This window comes from Oratosquilla oratoria, chromosome 18 (genome assembly GCF_046742065.1).
Source record: "Oratosquilla oratoria isolate Oo_2021 chromosome 18, ASM4674206v1, whole genome shotgun sequence".
NCBI classification, from domain to species: Eukaryota; Metazoa; Arthropoda; class Malacostraca; order Stomatopoda; family Squillidae; genus Oratosquilla; species Oratosquilla oratoria.
Window position 1 is genome coordinate 24221474 of NC_134794.1, and position 16772 is coordinate 24238245.

A 16772-nucleotide genomic window follows, 5' to 3' on the forward strand; every position below is an offset into this window, starting at 1 on the left:
ACCACTATGAAAGGTTAAGAAAATTTCTTTATGTAAATTTTCCTTTGTGTTTACATGAATTTACAAGACGTCTATATATTGATGTGATGACTTGCAGGTCATGCTTTAGAGCACCTCTTGTAAGCTGAGTCAAAATATTGTGCATACACATTCTCCACTCACCCCAATCCCCTGCCTTCTCCCTTCCCTGATCAACAGACATTACTCTCTTGCTCAATGCCCCTTTCACATCCGTCCATCTCATCCTTGGTTGTCCCCTCAATTCACCCTTTCACATCCATCCATCTCATCCTTGGTTGTCCCCTCAATTCACTCCATCTGCCTGTGCTTGCCACACCTCTTCCTAATCTTTCTTCACCTGCTTCTGACCCAGGGTGATGGGTGAGATGCAGGGATGACCCATCATCCATGAGGAGCCAAGATGGGAGGGGTGGTGAATGGGTGGGGACTAAATAGGTAGGAATGGAATTATTCCTTTTGACTTTGGCTACCTCACTTGTAAAGGGGAAAAAGCCCTTGGTATTTTTATGTATTTATATAAGCTAGATAGAAAGCGGTATAAAGACTTAAGGATAGTTACAGAATTGTACTTACTATACACAAGCAAGGGGACAAGTGTAAGTGTAGCAGTTTCAGAGGGATCAATTTGTTGAGTGTAGTTGGGAAGGCTTATGGGGGGGGGTTGATTGAGAGGAGTAGGAGAAGAACAGAGGGAGTAATTGGTGAGGAACAGTGTGGGTTTAGGACAGGTGAGGTTGCATGGGTCAGATTTTTGTGGTAAGGCAGATATGTGAAAAAGCTTTAGGAAAAGGTAAGGATGTTTTTTGGGCCTTTATGAATTTGGAAAGCTGTTAAGAGCAGTCAAGAGTTTTTATGAGAGAAGTAGAGCTTGTGTTAGGATTAGAAATGGAGAGAGAGTGTGGTTTGAGGTAAAGGTGGGACATTGTCAGGGATGTGTTATGTCACCCTGGCTGTTCAATTTATACATGGATGGGGTGGTGCGGGAGGTGAATGCAAAGGAAGTGGGTCAGGGATTGGAGATGGTTAAAGAAAATGGAGAAAAGTGGAAGATGAGCCAGCAGTTGTTTGCTGATGACACTGCGCTTGTGGTTGCGTCATAATAATCACATTATAAAAAATAAAGTCAGTGCTCAATCGTTCGTTCTCTTTCACCCGTGAATTTTGATAACCATAGAAAATATGATGAAGCCAGTTTAGAGAGAATGGAGGTTACGCAGGTACGACTACAATAAATATAATCAAGACACCGATGTCGGCATCATCGCGTACCCACTTGCTCCTCATGACGCCTACGTAAGCGTCACCGTATGGAAGTGGTTAAGGAAATTAGTAACAGTTTGGGAAGGTTTGCAAAAGAAGGAAGTTAAAGATAAATGTGGTTAAATGTAAAGTGAAGAGATGTACAAGGGATATGGCAGCAAATTGGAAGTGAGTATTAAGGGAGAGAGACTGGAGGAAGTGGATAGCTTTAGATACTTGGGTGCAAATGGGGCGGGAAATGAGAAGAGTGGGGGGGGGAGGTAGAATGTTGACTGAGAGAAGCAAATAAATGCCTTGGTGGATGAAAAAGTATAATGAGAAATAGACATTTGGGAATGGATGCTAAGAGGAGATTATATGAAGGAGTGATTGTGCCAACATCACTGTATAGGGTGTATAGGGCAGAAACCTGGAACATGAGAGAGGAAGAGAGGAGGAGTTTGAATGTATTTACCTAGTTGTAATATACGGGAGGGGAGCTATGCTCGTGGTGACCCGTCTTTGTATCTCTCCGCATCAAGTTTTATCTTAAAATCTTGTATAGTGTTTGCACATACTGTTTTGTTGTCTAATTTGTTCCATGTATTAATCGCTCTGTGTGGGAAACTGTTCCTTTTCAAGTTTTTCCCATAACTATCTTTTTTCAGTTTTTTTTCGTGTCCTCTCGTTTTACCGTTGTCCCACGCTAACATGTCATTCCTGTCTAAAACTTCCATTCCTTTCGTTATTCTGTAGATAGTCAGCAAATCTCCTCTTTCTCTTCTTTGTTCCAGTGTTGGTAGGTTCAGTTTGGATAGTCTTTGTTCATATGTTAGTTCGGCGAGAGTCGGTGCTAGTTTGGTTGTCGCTCTTTGTAATCTTTCTAGTTTCTTAATATTCTTTTTGGTGCTGGGTGTCCAAAGTGATGCTGCGTACTCAAGTTTTGGTCTTATTAGTGTAGTTAGTATTTTCTTTATCATTTCTTCATCCACATAAGTAAATGCCACTTTGATGGATCTCAATAAGTTGTAGATTTCATGTCCTTTCCAATCATCACTCCAAGATATTTTTCAGAGTTTGCTTTTTTTACTTTTTCTTCTCCAATTCTGTATTTTTTTTATATTCTGTTTGAGATGAGGTACCTGAGAAGTATGATAGGGCTTACTAGGTGAGGAGGAGAGTGGGATGGAAAAGGAGTTGGGAGATAGGGTTTATGAAAGAATGTTGGGATGATTTGGACACATGGAAAGAATGAGTGAAGAAAGACCAGTAAAAGAGGTGTGGAAGGCAGAGATGGAAGGAGTGAACATGAGGGTGCGACCAAGAATGAGATTGATGGATAGTGTAAAAGGGGAATGTCTGTTGAGGAAGAAAGGGAGAAGACAAGATAGAGGTGAGTGGAGAATGGTTGTGTATGGATGATGCTGTGATGCATGGAAGAGTGTGGGTGGAGGATGGGGGGGTGAGGGAGTATGTGAGAATGATATTTTGATGGAGCCCGAATGGTTTCTCTCCGTCTTCTCTTTTTCTGCATAAGGGGATAGAGAGGAGGGTGTCACCGATTAAATGAAGCGGCCTTGCTGTGGATTTGCTATGTCTTGTTACACACATGACCCAGGGCAGTGGGTGAGATACAGGGATGACGCATCATCCAGGAGAAGCCAAGAAAAGAGGGAGGGAGGGGTGGTTAATGGGAGTGAAGCATGTGGGGATGAAATGGGTGGGAGTGGATTTATGCCTTTGACTTTGGCTACCTCCCTTGTAAGGGGGAAAAAGCTGTTGGTATATGTATGTACATATATATATATTTACAAGGGTATGGTTTGTTAAATTCCACAGTACAAAGTTCTCTGGAAGGGGCACTGTCTTAGCCTCCTGATAGGAGGAGTTTGTGACATTAAACCACATCATCATCATCATCAGAACAGTGATTTACAATAGGAAAATAAAGAAATTAAATAAGACTGACAGAGAAAGACATTAATTCTTGATGTAGGGCAGAAAATAAACAATCAAGAATCAAGAAGACAGCTATACAAAATTGTTCTAGAGTGATTTATACACTAATCTTGGGGAAAGTGGGGATGGGAGGATGTTGCTGAATATTTTAGAACTAAAGTTCACTTGCAAGAGAAAATCAAGGCAATACACTGATTGGCCGACATGTAGCTTTATTACAGTGGCACAAATTAATTTATAATAGTCTATTAATGATTTCTCTTTTTTCTTTTTCTTTTTGACAGGCAAAGTATGGCACAGGAACAACTCTTGGGCCCAAACCTAAGGGAGGCAAAGCAGCAGAAGTTGCTGCACGAAAGACAGCCATGCATAATGCACAGAGAGTAGAACAGTCCCACAATGTATCCAGTGGAGGAGGAGGGGGAGGAGGAGGTGGGGGAGGAGGTGGGGGAGGAGGAGGGGGAGGTGCAGGAGGTAGACAACCTGTTGGTAAGATGATATTTGTATATTGTTATTGTTTGAGATTATCACTCTCCTGTATAAATGTTACCATATCATTCTAGGGATTATTGTTATCTCCTATTTCCCCCTTATAAAACAACTTATTTATAAATATTTTTTCTCACTAGTTTCAAATCTTGCTTGATAGATTTCCATGTGCACTATGCCTGGAATGTGCATCAGCCAACTCACACACCAAAAACACCCAACTGTCACAGAAGCTTTTATTCTTTCAATCACAATATTCAACTTTGCTTGTATGATACTCCAACACCCACTCCCAAAGAGATTAACATACAAATCACATCCTCTGCTAATGATATTACACACCACAGGCATGAAGTAGCTAGACACTTTACCTATAAACAGAAAGGCATTTGGGAGGTGTTGCACATATATGGGATTAGGGGAAAGCTGTTAATGGCAGTCAAGAGTTTTTACAAGAGTAGTAGAGCCTGTGTTAGAATTTGAAATCAAGAGAATGAGTAGTTTGAGGTAAAGGTAGGACTACAACAGAGTTTTATCTTGTTGCCATGGCTGTTCAATGCGTATATGGATGGGATGGTGCGAGAGGTAAAGGCCAGGGGCCGTATACACAAAACTTTTTTGTTAGCCTTAACAATCTCTGCTAGCTAACAGAAAACCACTAAAAGTTATACACCAATGCTTAACTAACAACTGTTAGCTAGTAAACAGTTGTTTGTCAAGTTGCGCTAAACAGTGCTAAAGTTAGCAGCTTATGAACGTGTAAATGGACGTATTATTAAAAATTGCACACATAAAACAGTGTTATTAATGCAGTTGTTCAAAATTTATTAATAGAGTATCATGATAGCGCATAGATATCGTATGTATGGTTTTTTAGGAGTACTTATTAACCAACAACAGATATTTTTGGACGAAGGCGCATTGTATAGGCGGCCACACCACAGACAAATCTTCCGACAGAAGACTCAACAATTATTTCAGAGGATATAGACATGGCAGAAGAATCACAGAAAAAGAAAAGGAAGCCAAACTGGTCACAAGAGGAAACACTCCTCTTGGTCAACGTGATTATGGAGGAAAAAATAATTATAAATGGGCGATTCAAGCCAAGGACACAAGGACAAGAAGGAGGCATGGCAAAGCACGTTGATGCTGTGGTATCGTTTTCTGTTTACATATAAATGTTCATCTACACTTGGAGCCACAATTCTAATATTTGTGCCATCTATGGTACCCACAACACCGGGAAACCTACAGTCTTCCATGAACTCTGCTTGTTTTACTTGCGCTTCTTGGTTCTGATAGTGCATCAATTGTTTGAGTAATGACACGGCTGATTGTTGCTTGTGAGGTCTCAAAGTCGTCGCTGCTGCATTTTACCTGTGGCTAAATATCATAGGGTAATTTCCACCTTCGTCTCAGGACTCTGTGGTCGATTCCATTCTGTTCGGGATTGAAGTTTGTCTCTCACTAAATCAGCCATTGTTATTATACTAGCACGGTTCATTCTGAAGCGTTTGATGAGTTCGTCGTCATTGTACTCGTTAAATATGTCCCGTCGCTGTCGACATACTCACCGTCGTCTTTATATTTGTTGTTGTTGCTCCGCCATCTTTTCTACTAACAGGAATTTGTTAAGAGCTTAATAGTCCTCCACACCACTTTTACCTTAACAGTACTTTTAAGGCCCTAACAAGTTTTCTGTATCCACTGTTAGTGCTTAACAGCTAAATGTTAGTCTTAACAGGAATTTGTTACCCTTAACAGCTATTTGTTAGTGCTAACAAGTTTTGTGTATATGGCCCCAGGATAGTGGGCAAGGGACTGGAGATGATTAAAGAAAATGGAGCAAAGTAGGAAGTGAGCCAGTTGTTTGCTGACAACACTGCGCTTGTGGCAGGATCAGAGGAGGGATTAAAAGATTTAGTGACAGAGTTTAGAGAGGTATGTGATAAGAGAAAGTTGAAGGCCAATGTGGGTAAAATTATGATGATGAAATGTATAAGAGAAGATGATGGTAGTGTGTTGGAAGTAAGCCTTAAAGGAGAGAGGCTGAAGGAAGTGGATAGCTTTAAGTATTTGGGGTCACATGTGACAGGAAAGGGAGGGGTGGAGATGAAAGTAAATTGTAGATTGAGAGAAGCAAGTAAATACCTTCAGGGATTAAAAAGTGTCATGAGAAATAGATATTTGGGAATGGGTGCAAAGAGGATATGAAAGGGTGATTGTGCTGATGGCACTGTATGGGGCAGAGACCTGGAATTTAAGAGAAGCAGAAAGAAAAAAATGTAAATGTGTTTGAGATTAAATGTCTGAAAAGTATGGTTTAAGTTTCTGTTGCCACCTTTTCACACATGGAGAACTGACCACCAGTGCTAGCTTCCCTCATACTATTTTCAGCTGGTGATATAGAAACGGTCCCACACCAATACAACTGAGACAACAGCTCAAAGTTTCTTTACAGAGAGATCTATTGAAGGACCTAAGCACCAGTGGAAACCACTGTGAGGCTGTGGATTTTTCACAAGGAGCTAAGATGATGGGAAACAGTGGATGGTAGATAGGAGTGGATGCATGCCTTGGCTACCTCTCTCATAAAGTGGAAGAGGACCTTGGCTTATAGATAGATAGATTATTATCATTATTAGTTGGGAGTGGTTTCTATGCCTTGTCTTTTGGCTACCTCCCATGTAATGGGAAAAAAAAGCCTTTGGTATATGCACATATGTATGTAGTTGTGCCTCTACTTTTTTAAAGGCACAAATATATACATACATATAACAAAGGCTTTTTTTTTTCCTTACACAGGAGATAGCCAAAAGACAAGGCATAGAAACCACTCCCAACTAATAATGATCCCTGTCTTCTCCTTTTCTGCATGAGGGGACGGAGAGGGGGGGTGGGGTCGCCGATTTGATGAAGTGGCCTTGCCGTGGATGTGCTGTGTCTTGTGACACTGCTTCTGACCCAAAGCAGTGAACAAGATGCAGGGATGACCCATCATCCAGGAGGTGCCAAGATGAGAGGGTGGGAAGGGGGTGGAGTGGGATAAGGATGGAAAGGGTGGGAGTGGTTTTTATGCCTTTGTTTTTTGGCTACCTCCCTTGTCAGGGGGAAAAAAGCCTTTGGTATATATATGTATGTAGTTGTATCATTATGATTCATGCATATAGATTTAGAGTAAGGTGTTGATATGAGATATGAATATACTGTATGTCATCCTTATTTTTTCTTCTTTTTCTTTCCTACAGCCAAAAAGCCACGTGTTGCACCACTCATGGCTAAAACTCGAGTATTCTTCAAGAAAGTCTTCCGACGTTGATCATATCTAGAACCTGAATGATATTTCAAGAAAGCAGACTCTTTTGTCTTTGTACCAGTTGTAAATCTATGTGGAAATGGAAGGGTCTGATGCTTTACTAGTCAGTCAGTTAAACTTCCCTGTGGCAGATGGGCTTTGGCTACAGATTTTGCAAGGGCAGTAAGAAGCAATTTGATAGAAAGTTGTTCCTTTAAACATAACACCAGATATTTTATATTTTGTCCATGAGTTTATGTTGTTACTTTAATGGTTCTTGTTTTTCTTCACCAAGTTATGATTTGTGTCTGTTGTCCTAAGTATCAGTCCTTGTTTGATTGCTCTTTGAATGTGACTGGAAGGTTTGAAAAACACTGTCTCATGCTCATGTTTCTGATATATTGTTATATCATGTTTGCCCAGAGTTTATGGCACACACTGATGGAAGTTTTCATATTTTGATATTAGACAGTTCCTAATTTTAATTTTGAAAGTATTGTCAGTAAAAGTGAGATCTCCAGTTAGTGAAACATTTCACTTATGGGCACTGAAACAGTTAAGATTTTAGACTATTGGCATGGTCAAACAATGGATTGAAGTTTTAATCAGTGTATATAATAAAGTTTTATTGGACATGGATAAGTTCAGAATGAATGCTAGTGGCTTTCAAACTGATGAGTTTGACCAGTGACAGGTAAATGTATGTGGTGGTCTTGTGAGCTCTTTGCCATCAGTTTTCATAACCTAATGCTCAGTCTGTGCAGCAGGCCCAAGGTCTCTCTATTGACTTGACTGTTGTATTTCCTCCAACTTTTGGCCCAAGATCTCTCTGTTGACTTGACTTGATGACTGTATCTCCTCCAACTTTTCACATTAAGAGAGCAAACAGCTGATGACTGCTCCCATCCAACTACTACTACAACCCAGTGACATAGAAGCAGACCTACATTGACACAGCATGGACAGTAGTCAGTTTCTTCCCAGAGAGATCTATGGTAGTGCCTTAGGGCTGTTGCCAGCTGATGGGGGGCTGCAGGTTTCCAGTCAGTGAAACATGAGACAACTCTTATGAGAATGAATGGTTGAGTATACTTACAGGCGTACCTTTGAAGTCTAGTGACAGGCAGCAGCAGGTGGTGTCTTTGTAATCACTTTGGTAAATATTACGAATTTGTTGTGGCAACTAGAAGTTCCTGCATATAGTACCTCTGCTTTCTGATATATGGAGACAAAGGGTATCTGAAAGGGGGTAGTCCTGTGAGTTAGAGGTTAGAGAGAATCATGTCCTTTATGTTCATTCTCAAAACCCATGAACTCCCAGGGGCTAACACTCTGGAGCAGGTCGAAGATCTCTCTCTACTTGTTGTAATTGTATCCACCTTTTCAGTGAAGGAGAGTTAATAACTGGCAACTGTTTCTTGCCTATTATAGTAAGCTGGTGACAGAAAGAGTCCCACACTCCAAGAAACAGTTTTTCATGCATCTACATACATATATACATATACCAAGGGCTTTTTCCCCCTTACAAGGAAGATAGCTGAAGTCAAAAGACATAAATCCACTCCCACCCATTTCATCCCCACCTACTCCACTCCCATTCACCACCCCTCCCTCCCTCTTGGCTCCTCCTGGATGATGGGTCATCGCAGCATCTCACCCACTGTCCAGGATCAGAGGTAACGCAGCAAGACACAGCACATCTACAGTAAGGCTACTTCATTTAATTGGTAACCTCCCCCTCTCCCCTCATGATGCATCTACTCCAGGAATAGCTTAAATGGTATAGCCCAAGTTAAGATCATAAGCATGTTTAAAACTAGGTATGATAGTTGGAGAAAAAGAGATAGGACCTCACAAGTGTAGCTCATTTCTCGTGTATAACAATCAACTAAATACCAGACCCTGAGAAACCAACCCAGCATAGAAATCATTCCCAAGACAAGCAAAAGTATCAGTGCCACACTATTGTTCAGGTTATCACCCTACACTGAAAAAATACCAGCACAAGCTTGGCCTGGCAACAGACACTTAAACCCTTGGATGCAACCACCACACAAAAGTTGTTATATTATACTGGCCTGCACACACTCCAGATGCCACAGAATATCTTCGTTGAATGACTTCTGAACTGAATCATGTCTCCTCAGCATCATTCCCAAATATCAATCAATCTGTTACCTCAGGTATCTCTTGCAGGAAATCTATGGCTCCCAGGTAACTGGTAAAGGCCACCAGAATGGCCTGTAAGTCCCACAAGGAAGAAATATTGTATTGTCTGGGTATAGATAGTGTGGAGCAATATATGAAGTGTTCCCTCTGTGTGATGGTTGCATCTGGGGGCAGTTTCTGTAGCCAGGCCTATTTTGTGCTGGTACAACAAATTGGAAGTGAGTATTAAGGAAGAAAGTGGATATTTTTAGATATTTGGGCATAAATGTGGTGGGAAAAGGAGTGGAGGTGGAGGTAGAATGTTGATTAAGAGAAGCAAGTAATTGCCTTGTTGGGGGATTAAAAAATGTAATGAGAAATAAACATTTGAGAATGAATGCTGAGAGATTGTATGAAGAGGTTATTGTGCCAATAGCACTATATGGGGCAGAAACATGGAACATAAGAAAGGAAGAGTTTAAATGTGTTTGAGATGAAATGCCTGAGAAGTATTGTAGGGATTAGGCTGGATGGAGTGAAAAATGAGGAGGTGAGAAGGAGAGAGATGGTGGAAATGGAGTTGTGAGAAATGAGGAGGTGAGGAGGAGAACAGGGGTGGAAATGGAGTTGGAAGATGGGTTGATGTAAGAGTATTGGGATGGTTTGGACACATGGAAAGAATGAGTGAAGAAAGATTAATAAGAGGTGTGGGAGGCAGAGGTGGAAGGAGTGAGCATGAGGGGGTGGCCAAGGATTGGATGGATGGGATAAAAGGGGCTTTAGGAAAGAGGGGAATGTCTGTTGAGGAAGGAAGGGAGAAGACAGAAGATAGGGGTGAGTGGAGAATGATTGTGTATGGATGATTCTGTGATGCATGGAAGAGTGTGAGTGGGGAATGGGGGGTGACAGAGTATGTAAGAATGATATTTTGACACAGCCCAAAGGGATTTCTCCCTGTCTTCTCTTTTTATGTATGAGGAAACAGAGAGGGGGGTTGTCAATTAAATGAAGCAGCCTTGTTGTGTATGTGCTGTGTCTTACTACATTGCTTTTGGCCCAGGGCAGTGGGCAAGATGCAGGGATGACCTGTCATCCAGGAGTAGCCAAGAAAAGAGGGAGGGAGGGATGGTGTGGGGATGAAATGGGTGGAAGTGTATTTATGCCTTTGACTTTGGCTACATCCCTTTTAAGGAGGAAAAAGTAATTAATATATGTATGTACAGTCTTAGTGCTGGATATTAACCTGAATGCAAGTATGTTACTCTGGTTCTTATTTCTCTTGGGAGAGATTTTTCTGCGGACCTGATACCCAGGGCAGTGGGCAAGATGCAGGGATGACCTGTCATCCAGGAGTAGCCAAGAAAAGAGGGAGGGAGGGATGGTGTGGGGATGAAATGGGTGGAAGTGTATTTATGCCCTTGACTTTGGCTACATCCCTTTTAAGGAGGAAAAAGTAATTAATATATGTATGTACAGTCTTAGTGCTGGATATTAACCTGAATGCAAGTATGTTACTCTGGTTCTTGTTTCTCTTGGGAGAGATTTTTCTGTGGACCTGATGCCCTGACAGACAAGAATTACATTGACATGACTGTTCAGGCCACCACCCAGCCTGGCCACAGTCAAGTTGTCCTAGATGCAGTCACCACACAGAAGATACTGAACACATCCAGCATTGCATTGGTCTCATCCTATCCAGACAACAGTCCAACATATCATTCTTGAGTGGTATATGGGCCAAGCCAGAAGCCATTGCCAGTTACTTGGGGAGGCTGTAAGTCTCCTGCAAGGGCAGGGCAACATGGGGCAATGGATTGATTGACCTGTGGCCATGGGTGGTTTTCCTTGGGGTCACAAGTCTCCTACAAGGTAGAACTAGGGTGATAGATTGATTGATTCAGCTCTCCTTATTATCTTTGGATCATCTACTAACAGATTTGTATAATTTTTTGTTCCATTGTGTCACTTATGTAAATGAAGAACATAAAGGTTCCCATGTGAGACTTCAGTAGATACACCCTTCCATCTGGGTATCCTGCCCCTTTTCAACTGTTCTCATGTATCAGAAGCAGGACTCGAACATCAGTCCAGTTTCTTCCCAGAGAGATCAGTGGGAGGGTATGAGGATCATTGCCAGCCACTATAGGGCTGTACTTGGTCAGTGAACTTGGCAGCAGTTGTTTTAAAGAAGGAAAGATAGTTGAAATTAATAGAGATCTTGGGGCTAGTCTGGAGAGATAGTGCCACCCCCATGAGACTGTACCTCTCTTGAGAGAGGTGAGTGGAGGGGGGATGACTTGGGTGTCCATCATGTAAGGACACCATATGCAGGCTCCCATCATTGGTCCTTCACTGGCTAGTAGGATTAGAAAGGGAGTAGTTGCCAATTGTCAGCTCTCTGTGTTAAAAGGTGGTAAAAAAAAGTAGTGGAAGCTGAAGGTGAGACTATGCCAGACAGTGCGTAGCTGCAGCTAAAGCAGTCACTGTTGTCCTATTATGCACTTGGACTGTTCAGGCAGTTAGCAATCACTGCTGGGAATCAGAGAGAAGTGCATAGATCTTAGGTCTGATCCAAAGACTTGAGTGCCACACTCTCAGTGCAACCCCCCATATGGGGTTTTGATTGCATAAGTTTCTTGCAGTCAGTGTTTTGGACACTTCAGTAACATCTTTACAGACCAGAGTCATGTGGCAAGAGAAAAAAAGAATGATTACAACTTCTTAACTTCTGCTACCCTCCCTTAATCTCTACTTTATCACTGCCATGACTTCACATCTTTGATGCATTATAGTCCCCAGTGCTGGTTATTGCAGAAAAAGTATTGATCAACAAGGCTGCACCTCTTGGTGGAAATGAGGGTTTTGATGGGTTATGTAGACAGGCAACAGAGGGATGATGATGTTCAATGTCTGTTCTAGAGAACTGTGTGCAGGTACCTATTTTAAATCCAGGGTAAAGACTGGCGTATAGAAAATAATGAATTTACTTGTTCTCAGTATCTACTCAAAAGTATTCACTACATCTGGCTGTACATTACATTCTCAAATTTGCCATAAAAATTACCTACCCATGTACATGTTCATATTACATTATTGTCAAACACACATCAGATGTGTGTATATATTTTTCATATCCAACTCTTGTCAACACTTTAGCAGGTATGGGTGTATCTTCTCCTTTCATGTGAGGTTAGATTTTTTTACCCCATAGCAAAGAGGAAGTTAAAGGCCACTTTCTCTTTTTATTATGGTGTGCATGACAAAAATATTGATTCAGTATCATGACAAGGTGACTTTTTTTTTTGCAATTTGTTAAATTTTGGTGTTGCAAACAATTATTGTTTATATTTTACATATATTTGCATATTTGTTGACACAGTAGCATCTCTTCATTATTTATTTATTTTTCCCGTCTCAAAACAAGAACTACTTAAAGCTGCCCATTCACTTGTAAACTTGGAAAAAAAAATAATATTGCTTTTTCTTGACCTTAATTCCAGCTAAAAAGTAAACACACTGATTACAGTGCACATATAAACCTGTAACTAGGTCATTTTTATTCCCAGTATAAAATGAGTAAATTAGGGGGCGACCAAGGATGAGATGGATGGGTAGGGTGAAGGGGGCATTGAGAAAGAGGGGGTCTGTTGAGGAAGGAAGGGAGAAGACAGAAGATAGGGGTGAGTGGAGATAGGTTGTGTATGGGTGATGCTGTGATGCATGGAAGGGAGTGAGTGGAGAATGGGGGGGGGGAGTTAGGGAGTATGAATGAATGACATTTTGATGCAGCCCCATCTTCTCTTTTTCTGCATGAGGGGACAGAGAGGGAGGGTTGCCAATTAAATGAAGCAGTCTTGCTGTGTCCTGCTGCATTGCCTCTAACCCAGGGCAATGGGCGAGATTCAGGGATGACCCATCATCCAGGAGGAGCCAAGAAAAGAGGGAAGGAGGGGTGGTGAATGGGAGTGGAGTATGTGGGGATGAAATGGGTAGGAGTGGATTTATGCCTTTTGACTTTAGCTACCTCCTTTGTAAGAGGGAAAAAGCCCTTGGTATATGTATGTATAAAATGAGTACATATTTTTTGCTTAGCTTACACCTAATAAGATACCATATAAGGAGGGTGGCCAGGTCAAAATATATACCCATCCAAAACCCACTTGTCCCATCATAGCATCTCATGGATGAAGAGTCATCCCTGTCTCGTGTCACACTAATTAGGTCCAAGGCAATGCAAGAAGACAGAGCACTTTTGCAGTACAGCCTGAGAAATGGAGCTGGTTTGGCACCACTACTTCAGTATATGGTGGCTTCCACCCCTTTGGTCCACTTAATTCAATCTATATGCAACCACTCTTCATCCCTATCTTTTCACATATCTGGTACTGAAAAATGTCTATGCACCCTCTTCCTCCCCTAAACCTATGTACCTCTTTCCCCAATTGCTCCCCTCCTAATTTTCTCTGTTAATACTCTCGTATTCCTTACTAGTTACACTTAACAGATAAAACCACAGCATTCATACTTGTCCCTTTTTCCCTTTGTATAGTAGAACTATAATGCACTCCTCCAATTGGCTAATACACTTCCATCTCTTAGACACAAATTGAATCAATAAATCTGTTGCCCCTGGTCTCTCTTGCAGAAGACCAGCCCCCATCAGAAAGCCAGCAACAACCCCAGGACAGAACATCAGTCACTTTAAGAAGAGATATTGTGTTGTCTGGGTATTAATAGTGTGTGGCATTGTAGTATTAGGTGTTGTGTGACTTTGTGTTGGTTGCATCTAAAGCAGTTTGAATCAGTGGCCAGGCCTATTCTTTATTGTACGGTCTTAATGCCACACAGTGTCTAGAGCACAGATGTGCCAGTGTAGTTCTTGTCAGGTGTGGGAGGGTTTTCTCTGTGGGACTTGTATCTGGCAGTTTTTGGAATATTGAGTCTGGTGATTTTTCTTAAAGGGATTGTTTAGTTTTCTGAGTGTGTATGTGTTCTCACAATGCCATTCCACTATACTTCTTCCATTGTCAGACAGTTCACAATGGCCACCATCTAATCCAGGTGCCATACCAGCTTTCATCTCTTTTAAAACACTTCTTGTCTCTTTTTCCATAGCCTTGTCATTATACCCTCCTATCTCAATCATTCCTGTGGTATCTCCTATTGCCACAGTTAGAGCCTCCCTATCCTCTTCTTCATTCAACAACTTGAAGTATGGTATCCATTTTCCACTCACCACTTTCACTTCAGTTAACATTTGCCCAGTTGTATCTACCCTCTCCATTCTAGCTGATTCATTTTCCCTCATTCTGTTCACTTCCTTCCAAAAAAAATTATTCTTTCCAATCCAAAATTCTTCATCAAACATCTACTCCACCTCACATCCTTTCTTTTTGGCCTTCCTCACCTTGAATTTTGTTTCCACCTACTTTACTTTCATTTACCTCATCATTTCTTCTTTGCAACCATTCTTCATGTGACCACTTGTGCCACCACTGCCCTCACCACTTCCCTCACCACTTCCCTCACCACTTCATGCCATAATTCACTACCTCTCTGTTCCCTCCTATCCTTCTCATCCTACACACTGCCTTTGTGCACTCCTTGAAACATGCCCATTTCTCCATCATCTTTTACTACATTCCATACCTCTCACAGCTTTGTATGGTATTCTTTCTCTTTCTCCTCACTCAGCTCACTCATTTTCAGCACCTCTGCCTCCCTACTTTTTCCTTTCACCACTTAACCTCTATTCACAATTTCCAATCCACTAAATAATTATTACACAATCCACTGCCCTTCTCTCTGAACACGTTTTGTCCAGAACTCTTCCAATCCTCCTTTTGGGCACCACTACATAATATACAACTGTCCTCTTGACAACCCCCACACCAACCACCCAGGCCTTCATATACTTTGTTTACCATTGCTCCCAAATGCTGTGTTCACAACCATCATTTCCCTTTCAGTTCCATTTCCAACATCTCTCCACTATCATTCCTTCCAGGCATCCCATATCTCCCTACTCCATCAACAGGCTCATCTGCTCCAGCATTAGGATCCTCCAACACCTGCACTCACATTTCTCCCAAAACATCCCACTCACTCGTGTAAGTCACATCAAAGTGCTTCTTTCTCTTCCTCACTTATCTTATTACCAGGGCTGTACTCACAGATGCCTATATCTCCCATACCAATTTGACCTTCACCCGCATCATCCTCAATGATACTTCAATCCACCACACATTTATCTATCTTATCACTTACCTACAGTGCCATTCCTTCTCTCCTCACTCTTTCACCACTCCTGACACTCTACTTACCATGATCCTAAACTCCAACTTGCCTTTCCCTTTCAGCTTCATATCACTCAAGGTTAATGCATCCATCTTTACATGGATGTACTATCAATTTCTTCCTCTTTGCTCTCATTCTTACCACATTCATTCACATTCAGTGACCTAATTAATAGGATTTTGGTAGGAGTCTTCCTCCCAGGTCTCCTTATGCCTTGACTCTTTGCATAAGAAATTTGAATTAATTGTTGCCTCAAGTGTCATTAGATGGAAGACATGCAGTCCCACAGTGACTGGCAACAGTCTTTAGGCCCTCTCATGGATCTCTCTGAGAAGAGACATTGGACTCTTGTCCTTGTTGTATTTGTGTGGGGCTGTTTCTATGTCACTGGCTGAAAGTGGTAGGGAGAGGGGGTTAGTTGCCAGTTGTCAGCTCTTCATGTGTGTTTATGAAAAAGTGTAAGAAATACAGTGGCCCAGTCTAGAAACTGAATATCAGTCCCTCAAGGCTCCACTTCCTGTTGGAGATGAGGGGTTTGACAGGATCATCACTTGTAGGTACCCATCATTGGTCCCTCACAGGAGAAAAAAAGAATGGGGATACTGTACCAGAAAACAGCTAATGTAAATTTTTCAGACCTTGATTAGTTGTGTCTTCCTTGTGTACCCAGTTCACTTTCAGTGTGAGCTGGAGACTTGTTTTAAGAATATATGAAGTTTATATTTGTTATTTGAATTCTTTACCATACTATACTATAGTAATCTAATTTATGGACACTTCATTAGAGAGCACTATGTCAATTGACTTTGTTCATAATCATTGAGTTTCCTTATAGGGAATTGATACAACATACCTCCATAATCAGATAATTAACCAGATGTTAAGTAACTACAGTATGGTGAAACTACTCTCTTCTGGCCAGTTGGTGGAGTGCTATGAGTATACCAACAAATAACAGACTTTTTCATATTTTTTATTTTTCTGTACTGTATATTTGTTGGAACATGTGCCCATGCTTACAAGTCTTGGTAGTATTAAGGGATTACTCCCTTAATGAAGCTATAAATGTTTTGAAAATTAAAAAGATAAATTAGATAAATATGGAGAGTAGGAATAGGATTGGTAACAGGATGGCAAGATTTTATGTATGTTATCCTTCATCCAGATTTGTCTTCATTTTTTGGGTAGTAGTTTGTGCTGCCATTTTTCTGGAACCATTCTGAGTGTACACATGAATTGCAGTGAAATAGGATCACCATTTCTCTTACCTCATTTTCTTAGCAGCAGTGGTAACTTTATACACATACTTTATACACACATG

The 16772-nt window shown here is 41.3% G+C and overlaps 1 protein-coding gene across 2 annotated transcripts in view; it reads left to right on the forward strand.

The window, feature by feature from the left end:
* EloA (transcription elongation factor elongin A) overlaps window positions 1–14475 on the forward strand; it is a 53099-nt gene extending 38624 nt beyond the window's left edge. For both annotated transcript variants that reach the window (XM_076201712.1, XM_076201713.1), the window contains exons 9-10: window positions 3504–3708; window positions 6960–14475. In XM_076201712.1, the coding sequence (XP_076057827.1) occupies window positions 3504–3708; window positions 6960–7030 (276 nt within the window). In that variant the 3' untranslated portion in view covers window positions 7031–14475. The remainder of the gene's footprint in view (window positions 1–3503; window positions 3709–6959) is intronic.
* Window positions 14476–16772: the final 2297 nt, after the last annotated feature.